This window comes from Sinocyclocheilus anshuiensis, unplaced genomic scaffold, assembly GCF_001515605.1.
Source record: "Sinocyclocheilus anshuiensis isolate Anshui unplaced genomic scaffold, SAMN03320099.WGS_v1.1 scaffold1857, whole genome shotgun sequence".
Taxonomy (NCBI): Eukaryota; Metazoa; Chordata; class Actinopteri; order Cypriniformes; family Cyprinidae; genus Sinocyclocheilus; species Sinocyclocheilus anshuiensis.
This window is the reverse complement of record NW_015540280.1, coordinates 242,106-253,549: the sequence shown is the minus strand read 5'-3', so window position 1 is coordinate 253,549 and position 11,444 is coordinate 242,106. Positions and strand designations below refer to the sequence as shown.

Below are 11,444 nucleotides of genomic sequence, written 5' to 3'. Positions count from 1 at the left end.
TATATATATATATATATATATGTGTGTGTGTGTGTGTGTGTGTGTGTGTGTGTGTAAATTAATATGAGATCTCCTTTAAAGAGTTTCAGAAACTTTTAAAATATAGTTTGTCCTGCACTGAAAAAAAAATGGTGTAGAAACAGTTTTCACTCATAAATTGCTTGTGAATTTCACAAATAATTACAGAGAATCAGTAAGTAACACAGAATTAAACATGACGTTTTGAAGTAGAAAGGCTGAAATGGTATTTTCTTGTAAAACGTGCATTACAGTTTTTGCCTATTGCTTGAACACTATAGAAGACCAAAGTGACCAAAGTAACAAAACTTGAAGCTTTTGTTACTATACCTTAAACACAGTGTAACCATACAAGCGCTGCTAGCACTGCTTTGCACTTCAGTTGCAATTCTGCAACACACTGACTCCTGCACACTACACACTATTTCATACATAAGACACTTCGTTCATAAATGAAATCTCATGGGTACCATTGGGAAAACACATCTATTCAAAATACAAAACACATTGGGTGATTGAAAACACTTAGACACACACCTGAAAACACTTACTTACAAAACTGATCACCAATCAGCCAACCACAAATAGGCCTCATTTGAGCCATTTTGAGAAATTTGCAAGCATGGAGGCAGGGAGAGCAAGAGGTAGAGGAAGAGGAAGACAAAGAGAGAGAGGAGTAGGACATGGTCGAAGAGGCTATGCACGGAACAATATTTCAGATGATATTAGAGCAACGTTGGTGGATCATGTGATAAATCATGGCCTGACAATGAGGGAAGCTGGGCAGAGAGTCCACCCACATCTAAGCCGGTTCACAGTTGCATCCATCATAAGGACATTCAGACTGGAAAACAGGTATGTCTTCAACTCTCCACTCCAGACTGTATCTACAGTATTTACAGTACTGTACCGTATCACATTACTGTATCACATGTACTGTATTGCAAGTTGGCTAGTGCTCCTTTTGTAACAAAAAATGGTAGTTTTGTGAAACATACAGTACAGTATAGTACATATCACTGTACTATTGAGATGTTACAGTACTGTGTACAGTATACAGTACTATAAAAAAGAACCAAAGCAATAACAATTTGTGGTTGCATTTTTCTACAGAAAAGACCTTCTAAAAAAACAGAACAAAAACTGTAAGTGTTGCATTGAGCTTCAAAGAATGCTAACCTGATGAACTGAATAAAAACAGTGAAAATTAAAGACTGCAGTGTTTTATATAAAGTACACTAGTGTGTTGCTGCTAATCTGAAAGTGTATTCATATGATGCAAGTGTGTATCATTTTGTCATCAGAGTGACCTTTTGACAAAGGATTGTTAGGTTTTGATAGCAGAGTTTCAATTCGACATAGATGTGAATGGTTTATTTCCCAGTGTTGTGTCTTGTGTGCTTGTGTGTACAGTTTTGACACAATGAGCCGAAGTTTTGCAAAAAGTGTTCAAGCAATAGGCAAAAACTGTAATAAACAGCCAATATGCTAGCAATAGGCATGCTAATAAGCAACTAGTTAATAGTGAGAGTTAGTCCCTATACTAAAGTGTTACCAATGAGACATACCTGAAATTCCCTGGCAACTAACTGAAATAAAATAAGTTTACATTTTGTTTCAAGAAACAGAAATGCTTTGTTATGGTTTTAGTTAACCCTGTTTTACACTATCATTATTGCTGGGTTTGTACCGCAGGAACGAACACCTCTCTGATAAGTTTGACGAGTCTGCCATATGGCAGCTACTCCGTTCCTCTGAAGATACAGGATCAGCAGGGGCTGCAAGCAGAAGACGTTCTTCAGGTGGTTGTGTGTGAGTGCACAGGAATCAACACGTGCCGTGGCCGTCTTCCTTTCTCCTCAAGACTGGGTCCAGCAGCCATCGGTCTCCTGTTTGCTGGACTTCTCCTATTGGCCTGTGAGTTTCAACAAGACAACAGACAGACAAAAATATCACATACAGCCTGCAACAACAGTTCTGCTCCACTGATTTGATTGTATAAGCACGAGAGCACAGTTCATACTGTATAATGGCACATACTCTTACTCCACATCCTCCTATGTTGTGTACTGTATGTTATATAATGGCACCGTGTTGTTTTGCAGTGCTGCTCCTCTTTTGTTTCCTCTTTGAATGTCAAAGCAAGAACTTTCAACACATCCCTCTGAACCTGCAGGATGAGGGCAACCAAACCCTTGTCAAATACAATGAAGAGGGAGGAGGCTCAATCTATAAGGTATGCGAAACTGTCAGTCTGCTTGAGAGTTTAGAGTTATGAATTTAGTAGAAAGAGCTGTAGAAACTATTGACTGTGTGCCTGAGCTTCATTTCTTAATAAGAAGTATAATATGGTATTTGATGTCCCTTCTTTGTGTGTCTTGGGATGCATTTGTATATAGTCACAATCTATAGACACAATCATTTTTTCACAGACTGGACTGATATTCGTCAGTCTAAATTAAATAAAATCTGATTGCATATCTTGAACATTTTGAAAAATATAACTTGTTATTTTTGAATGAGATTGATTTGTATCTATATTTAAAAATTCATTTAGTTTGACTGCAAACGAACAGATTATTGGTGTGTAACCATAACTTGTTCCAGGACATTCCAAAATGTTTGCTCTGATATTTGCATATAAAGCCTGAACCTGTTTACCTGAGAATATTTGGTGCAGTTTTACAAGCAGCACCTGTGGTCTAAGAGCAGAACATGTGATCATCATTTTGCCTGGGATTTTTTTCTCCTCAGCCCGAGCCAGTGTTTTGGAAGGAAAGCTTGAAAACTCCTTCTACACTGGTACATACAAGTTTTTTCTCTCTTTTTTTCTGTTGCTTTTCTCATTGGCCTAATGCCTAGGTGGCCAAAAGCCAAATGATTAGACAAGTATGTTGTTGCATTTTGGCACAATGAATAGGATCCCAAGATGAGTTATACTGAATGGAAAAGCGCTACGTTACTACGTGCTGTCTGTAGGACTAACACATAACAGCAGGTTGTTAACTACACACTTGTTATAATTTGGCTGTTTAGGTTCTTTAACATGTTTGGACCTGTTATGCCAAATGTTCATATTATAATCAAATTATTTATGTCTAGTTACAGGATGCCAAGCACTTTTTTGGCACCAGTGGCAGTTTGGCACATAGTGTCTGTTAATGGTGCTATAGCTACTGTTGTATGGTTTGAGGTTTGTTTTGTCCTCAAAATAAATTATTACTTTGTTCATTGAGGATGCATTAAATTGATCAAAAGTGACAGTAAAGACATTTGAGCAGCAAATCAGCGTATCAGAATGATTTATGAAGGATCATGTGACACTGAAGCCTGGAGTAATGATGCAGAAAATTCAGCTGCACATCACAGGAATAAAATGCATTTTATAATATATTTTAATCAAATAAATGCAGCCTTGGTGAGCATAAGAAACATTTTGATAAAATCAAAATGCAGTCCCAATCTTCTGTGCAGTAGTATGTACAGTATATATACATAAGAACATTTTGATAAAATCTTCTTTTGTGTCCATGGAATTTTTTTTTTTAATTTTTAATTTTTTTGCATGATTTTAATTTATTTTGTCCTATATAAGCATTCAAGGATTAGTACACCTCCAGAATAAAAATGTCCTGGTAATTTACCCCCATGCCATCCAAGATGTCTTTCTTTCTTCAGTTGCAAAGAAATTAAGGTTTTTGATTAAAACATTCCAGGATTTTTCTCCATATAGTGGACTTCAGTGGGACCCAACGGGTTGAACGTCCAAAATGTAGTTTCAGTGTAGCTTCAAAGGGCTCTACACGATCCCAGCCGAGGAATAAGGGTCTTATCTTGCGAAACGATTGGTCATTTTCTTAAAAACAAATAAAAATGGATTTACTTTTTAACCACAAATGCTAGTCTTGCACTAGCTCGACTTCACACATTACGTAATCACGTTAAAAAAAGGTCACACGTGGTTAGTTCTTCATCGGTGTACTCTGGTTCAGAAAGGTAGGGTAGGGCGAAAAACTCCCATCTCATTTTCTCCTGCAACTTCAAAATCGTGTGACATCGTTGTTTGACCTTTTTTTGTTAAGGGCGATTGACTTTTCTTTATTTTTATTTTATTTTTATTTTTTTTTGCAAGTTTGTTTTGTAAACACCGGGTCAGTACATCAGCGTTTCCAACGTGATTACGTAATGCGGGAGGTCGAGCTAGTTCAAGACGAGCATTCGTGGTTAAAAAGTATATACATGTAAATTATTATTATTTTTTTAAATGGCAGATTGTTTCACTAGTTAAGACCTTTATTCCTCGGCTGGGATCAAGTAGAGGCCTTTTGAAGCTGCACTGAAACTGCAATTTGGACCTTCAACCCGTTGATCGCCACTAAAAATCCTGGAATGCTTTCCTTAAAAACCTTAATTTCTTTTCGACTGAAGAAAGAAAGACATGAACATCTTGGATGACATGGGGGTGAGTAAATTATCAGGGAATTTTTATTCTGGAAATGAACTAATGTTAATCCCTTAATGCAAGATTAGTAACTTCTGGGATTTTAACTGTTTAGTAACAACAGGATCTAAAAGAAAAGAATATGACATGGCTCTAAGTTAATAACAAGTGACTAACTGTCTGCCTGTTGTTCCAGCCTGAGTACGCAGTTACTGATGGATACAGGAAGGGGGAAAACGGTACGCTGAGAAGCCCTGCAGGGGTGAGTGTCAAATGAAGTAAATGTGTTGACTGCCAAGAATTAATCCTAGATCATTCTGCTGACATTTATGGAAAAACTGACTATAAGCTGTGGTGCAACACCCAGAACGCACAGTACACATTTTTCACAAATCTGCAAAATAGACTGCAAAAATATAACATTATTTCGGATATATTTTGTGCTACAATTTCAACCTTTGGGGAAAAAGTTGCTTGGATCAGATTCCCTCCCTTTTTATACAAAGCGAATGAACTGACATGAAAACATGTTAAAACTGTATTCCACCCTTGTTCTTCTTCAATTAGCACAGGGCCGTTGCCAACTCTCGCAAGATAAATAAGCAACCACAGCTCCAAAAACAAGCCCAATATTATTATATTATTTAATATCATCGATATTATTCATTATCAATTGTTTATTATCAGTAAATGACATAGTAACATTTACAGCATAATAAACTGAAACCACTCGGAGTATGAAGAGCAAAAACGGAAGTTATTTGACAAAAATCATCAAATTGTAATAAAGCTGGAGGGTGCACACTATCCTCCGATCACCTGCGAGCAGAATAGTTTTGGAGATGGAGAAGGAGAATAACACAAGAGCACTAACGGGTAGCTTTAATAGCCACATATTTATAACAAAATCAACTCGAACCATATGCATCTACTATAGTATAACTGCTCAATTGTTAATTATTTATTGATTTAATGATTTATGCATTATCAAAATATTTTACAAATTAAATTAGGTCCCTTTCCTCCCCTGCACCGTTCAGCTTCTCCATCTCTGTGCACCTCTGTTGGTGGCCATGTGTTTGTCTATTTACATCTACTAGCCATCATTGCTTGGATTACAACGCCACATATCTGCATGTTAAACGTGGATTTTACTCCCAATGAGGGGCACGATGTGCAATGACGAATACGCTACATCACATTCATTATTGTACTGACTGATTATTAGCTGCAAGTAGACAGTGTCAACAACATATTGGAAAAGAACAGTGACCATAAATGTAAAGAAACGACGTTGCTTGTCAGGTTTTCCTAACAAGCAACCATATTTTTTTAAATAAGCCCATAAAACCGCGACCCGTGATTTTTTAACGCGACTTAACAAAAAAAAAGAAGCCCAAAGTCACATAAAATACGCAGACTTGCCAACTGTGGTGGAAATGTAAAGGTTGAATTACTTGTAGATCTGTGATGTTGTGACATTGTACTCGTGGATTGGGAAAGAAAGATGATACGATAAAGCATGGAAACGTTCTCAAATCAAAAGGAGTGTTGAGACTTGTTGGCTTTTCCTAGTTATTGCCCTGAAATTGTGACTGATAATGACTCAAAAGCGTGAGGGATAAGGGCACATTTAGTATTTTCTGTGGAATTGTGTGCTGGTTCAATGTGAATCATACGAAAAGTGTGATTTTTAGGGAAAAAAGTAAGCATGAAGGTCCACCCCTAAACGTAACCTTCAGGGGCATAAGCAGATCATACAAAAACGTACAAATGAGATTATACAAATTCATACAAATTAGCCACCAATTTGGTAAAATGTAAAATACTCAGATATTGCCATGAGATTGCGTTGTGATCGGGCGACAGTTTTCCTATTCAAAACACTACAACTCTTAATTCAAATGTTAGTAATACTAAATATCATAAATCATGGTCATAAGTCACGTTGTTCTTTGGCGATGTGAAATATTGTCTGATTTTTGCTTTCTCTGACAGTATAACTTTCAGTACAACTTCCAGGAGATGTCCAGTGGTGGAGGAGTGATGAGCATGGTGAGTGACGGCATCCGTCAAACTGAGACACATGGCTGTAACACCTGAGGCACGACAGACTGGGAGGGGAAGAGCTGTAAAAAAAAACAACTATGAAATTGTGGATTTTGCCCAAGGTGTTCCTTGACATGAGGTCCTGCTTCAGAGCAGTCTGTGAAATGTGCTAAACATACACAGTAGAGCAGGCTTCACATAGTAATCTGGAATTCGACAGAACGTTTAGGCGTAGAATGAAGAAGACTGCACTATTTCTGTTGTTAATCAAATGCAAATGCATGGTAGATTTACATGCTTACATTATGTCATTCAACATACGTCTATCTATGCTAGTGCAGCCTGACGTCAGAACTCGCAAGACTAATTCGCCCGCTGGTCCCTTCGAGATTTTCCTGTGGGATTTCCTTATGGGGATTTTCAATTTTTGACGTTTTGTGCTACAACATAAACTGCACACACTCACAACCCAAAGGCCTTATGTAGTTACTTACTAGAAACATATTAGTGCTGTCAAACGATTAATCGTGATTAATCGCATCCAAAATAAAAGTTTTTGTTTACATAATATATGTGTGTACACTGTGTATATTTATTATGTATATATATACAAACACATGCATGTATATATTAATGTTAATATTAAATATATTTAGATATAATATAAAATATTAGAATATGTACATGTAAATATTTTCAAAATATATACTGTATGTGTGCATATTTATATATACATAATGAATATACACAGCACACACAGTGGCGTAGCGTCTGGTTATGCAGGCTATGCAGGTGCATATGAGCCCGGGCAGTGTGGGGGCCCGCCGAGCTGGGGGCCGACATGATAAATATATCTATAGAATGCTTTAAATATTTTTATTTTTAAACTAAAACTATTTTAAACGAAATAATTCAAATCGAAAACAAAAACTCTTTCATTATGTAATCCGTAAAGATGCATTTCTCTCTAAAGGCACGTCCAATGAGGAGATGGCGAGTCAGGTTCGTCAAATTCATCTTTGCGACACCGACTCAGAAAACATTAGTTTATTAACAAATAATTCAAATAACATTTTTATTTTTTATTATTATTATTTTTTGTGCCGCTGTGCCAAAATTGTGTTTGCATTCAGTAGCCTACACGGCAGCATTTTTGTGCCACGTTTAAAAATAACTAAATAAATAAGATTAATGTCACAATATTTTAAGAATAAAGTCAAAATTATGATAATAAAATCATGTTATATTGCGGGAAGTTAATGTGAAAATTCCACCTATAGGCCTACTCCGCCAACTCAAAAAAAAAATCTGTGGCATCCGTCATTCTTTTGACTTTGTTTTAAACTCTGATTAATCGATTCATGAGACATTCGTTTGTATTAAATTGTTCTGATTTTTTTTCAACATGCATTCAAATGTTCATGTTTAGTTCGTGCTGCAAATATTAAAGAGGAAAACATTCTTTTGACTTTTTTTAAAACTCTGATTGATCGATTCATGAGACATTCATTTGTTCAACATGCATTCAAATATTCATGTTTATTTTGTGCTGCAAATATTAAAGAAGAAAATATAATTGATTCATACGCAGCTAGAACTGAAGCGAATTATCTCACTACAAATTAAAGAACGTAAAAAGACGTTTATTGTTTATATTTTATCATAAAATTGACAGAAGGCTGAGACTTTGTAGTAACAAAGCACAAAGCTGCGATTATTGAGTGGCTTGCGTGCTACAAAAAAATGAATGGACTTGAAAACTTTAAACATCATTTCCATGCATTAGCCTATACCGTAAATAAAACAGCTTGTGAATAGTCACGATTCACGTAACGTTATTTACTTCAGAAAAATCAACAATAGGGCCTAAGTTAAGTTAACCGAGTTGGAGCCCATTACGTTTGTGGGGGCCTGTACAAATTTTTTGCATATGGGCCCGGGGCTGACTCGCTACGCCACTGAGCACACATACATATATTATGTAAAAAAAAAACACGTTTATTTTGGATGTGATTAATCACGATTAATCACGATTAATCGTTTGACAGCACTAAAACATATGTTTTAAAATGGTTTCAAAATTCATGTTTTGGCCATGGGTGTGTGCAGTTTAAGATGTAGAACAAAATATCAAAGTATCATCAAGTTCTGTTTACCACAGGCTTTATTTTACTCTTAAACTGAAAAACCCCATTAGAAAACTGCAGAGGAAAATCTCGGAGGATCCAAGCAGTGAATTACTCATCTGGGTTCTGACGTCATACCTGCACTACTTTAACAATTTTACAAGCGAGTTTGTCAGTATCTGAGGTAGACTCGAGCCCTTCACACAGGACATGCTCCTTTTTTATAGGTAATACTTCTTAACAGCTGGATTTTAAGAGATGAGTGTCGAGTGTAGTAGTTGTAAAACATGTCTAGTGGCCACATTGCTTGTCTCTAAATACAAGCTTGTTTGAACCGCTCTCTTGCTGTGCTGTCTCTCGGTAAGCGTAGTTTGGTGATTGGACTTGCAAAAATATGAAGTTGGTACTTCAAGTGAAGAAATATTATACAAAAATATGATACAGAAAATAGTATTAACTCAGTTTAAAACAACAGAAGTCCCCACAAAGATACAAAACCAAATGAGTGTGCTATACACCACCGTTTAAAAAAAATATTTTATTTTATTTTATTTTATTTTATTTTATTTTATTTTATTTTATTTTATTTGAGAGAGTTATGTGCACCCAGGCTGCATTTATTTCATCAAAAATATAGTTAAAAAAATCATTTATTTCTTGTGATCAAAACTGAATTTTGAACACATGGAACTTTTTTTTATTGATACATTTTTATGATACATTTTCATTATTATTATTTTTATTTTAATTTAACGCATCCTCGCTGAATAAAAGCATTAATTTCATTTTTTTTTTTCAAATCTTACTGACCCAAAAATTTTGAACAGAAGTGTATATACAGTAAGTGTGTAAGTGTTATGATTATGATGGATATTTAATATTGCAGTTGTTGTTGTTTTTTTGTTTTTTCCCCTCTCTCTAAAGCCACATCACAACTGGTCAACTGTCCAAAGGGAAAGGGTAAGCTCTTCAAATGATTCATACAAATTTACAAAAAAAAAAAAAAAAAGAATGGATTTTAAGAAATTATTTTCAAACACTAATCAAGTACAAAAATACTGAAACTTTTTAGAGCATTTTAATTGTAGAAATAGATAAAAATGTTAAATACAGAAATAACAAGTGAAATTAAATAAATAATCTAAAGTAAATATCGCTTGTTTTTAAGAATGAAAGTCGCCAGATGTCCCGCTCATACAGCTTGGCACGAACAGAAAGGAACCTGGCAGAACACATTGAGAGGGTGAGTCCAATACACAAAACAACTGACGAGCATGATTTGAAAGAAACCTGGAGTACATATATACGAGAGAGAGAGAGAGAGAGAAAGAGAGAGAGCTTTTATCCTGCTAACTTTCACATATATATATATGCATAAACATACTCTACAAAAATGCAGTTATTTTAATGTCAATTTATGAATAAAAAATTAAGAAAAAATAAATGTACATATGTATAATAAATTTATTTTAGTGTATTTAAAATATATTTACAGTACCATATATATAAACTTTAATTTGACAGGGCACTTTTTAAAAGTGTACTTAAGTGTGTTAAGTAACATGCAAGTGTCTCTCTCACTTAAGCAGTCTTTTATTTGATTAACATTACATTATCTGCAAGTACAGTTTTTATAAATATGCTTCTTTTATACTATTAACTTATAACTTCGAATTAATTATAACTTATAATTTTATACTATAAAACTTTACATTTAAATTTAAGTTAAATGTAAATGTGAATAAACAAAGCTTTGTTTAATGTGAAAAAAAAACAAAATCTTGAACTGCATGAGTTTCCTTTGACACTATTGGTGGAAAGGTGACCTTGCTTCAACTTGTTCTTAGTAGAAAATCCAATGCACTGCCACGCCACCTATCCCTCATAGCACAACATAATATTAATGTACAATGACCTGCAGACCATGCAGACACCACAAAGTGGCAGCATCAGATAAAAAAACATTCACACTGTATCAACACAAGCATTTTGATATTTCTCTTTCCATTATGTTATTCCATAGAAAATCAGCGGCTTTCCGGAAGAGCAGAGGGACTATCCAGCGTATTCCCCATATCAGTATGAATATGAGGGGAGGGGCAGTGACTGCCAGTCACTGGATCAGCTGACAGTCAGCAACCTCGGTGATAACCTGGACTTCCTGCAGAACCTCGGGCCAAAGTTCAGCAATCTGGGTGGGATCTGTCAACAGTCAATGGAGCGCAGGAACGTCCGGCTGTGAAAGTGGGTGATGATTTGAGGCTTTACATTGCTCCACATTTCTACAATGCTTGTTCAGCTGAGCTGCAAAGGGGTTCCAGGGATTTTTTTTTTTTTTTTTTTTGTGCTGTGATTTTTATTTTTTGGAGACAGTGCTCTATGTTTGTGGCTGCAAAGGGGTGACAGGGTTTTTTTTTTTTTTTTTTTTTTGTGCTGTGATTTTTATTTTTTGGAGACAGTGCTCTAGGCCATTCTTGAATTTGAGCACCATGATACCTGTACAGGCACAGGATGATTATGGATATAAGATGTGAACATTACATCTTCAGTGCCAAGACTGCCTGCCCTCAAGGAACTATGGGATACACTGTGCATTTGTGCTCACGGTGGATGTGTAAAGAAGCTTGTTGGGTGAAATGAAAACTTGTGTCTGCATCCCACCAGCTTGTCTGAAATGAGGCGGTTGGTGGCTTGGACTATTGTGGTTTTGGCTGTGACCAGTTTGATGGCCTGACAGGCCGCCGTTCTGTTCGAATCTTAAGATCCATTTTTTTTTATTCTGCAAACACAAAGCCACACATCACAACCAC

At 35.7% G+C, this 11,444-nt stretch overlaps 1 protein-coding gene across 3 annotated transcripts in view; it reads left to right on the top strand.

The window, feature by feature from the left end:
- The window catches only part of cdh26.1 (cadherin 26, tandem duplicate 1), a 26,244-nt gene extending 15,236 nt beyond the window's left edge, over positions 1-11,008 (top strand). Inside the window, exons 12-19 of one of the 3 annotated variants that reach the window (XM_016484565.1) lie at positions 1,714-1,935; positions 2,124-2,254; positions 2,779-2,820; positions 4,656-4,721; positions 6,458-6,514; positions 9,559-9,594; positions 9,803-9,877; positions 10,658-11,008. In XM_016484565.1, the coding sequence (XP_016340051.1) occupies positions 1,714-1,935; positions 2,124-2,254; positions 2,779-2,820; positions 4,656-4,721; positions 6,458-6,514; positions 9,559-9,594; positions 9,803-9,877; positions 10,658-10,876 (848 nt within the window). In that variant the 3' untranslated portion in view covers positions 10,877-11,008. Of the gene's footprint in view, positions 1-1,713; positions 1,936-2,123; positions 2,255-2,772; positions 2,821-4,655; positions 4,722-6,457; positions 6,515-9,558; positions 9,595-9,802; positions 9,878-10,657 lie in introns of all 3 variants that reach the window. The other 2 variants (XM_016484563.1, XM_016484566.1) reach the window with 2 other exon arrangements.
- The last annotated feature ends 436 nt before the right edge of the window (positions 11,009-11,444 follow it).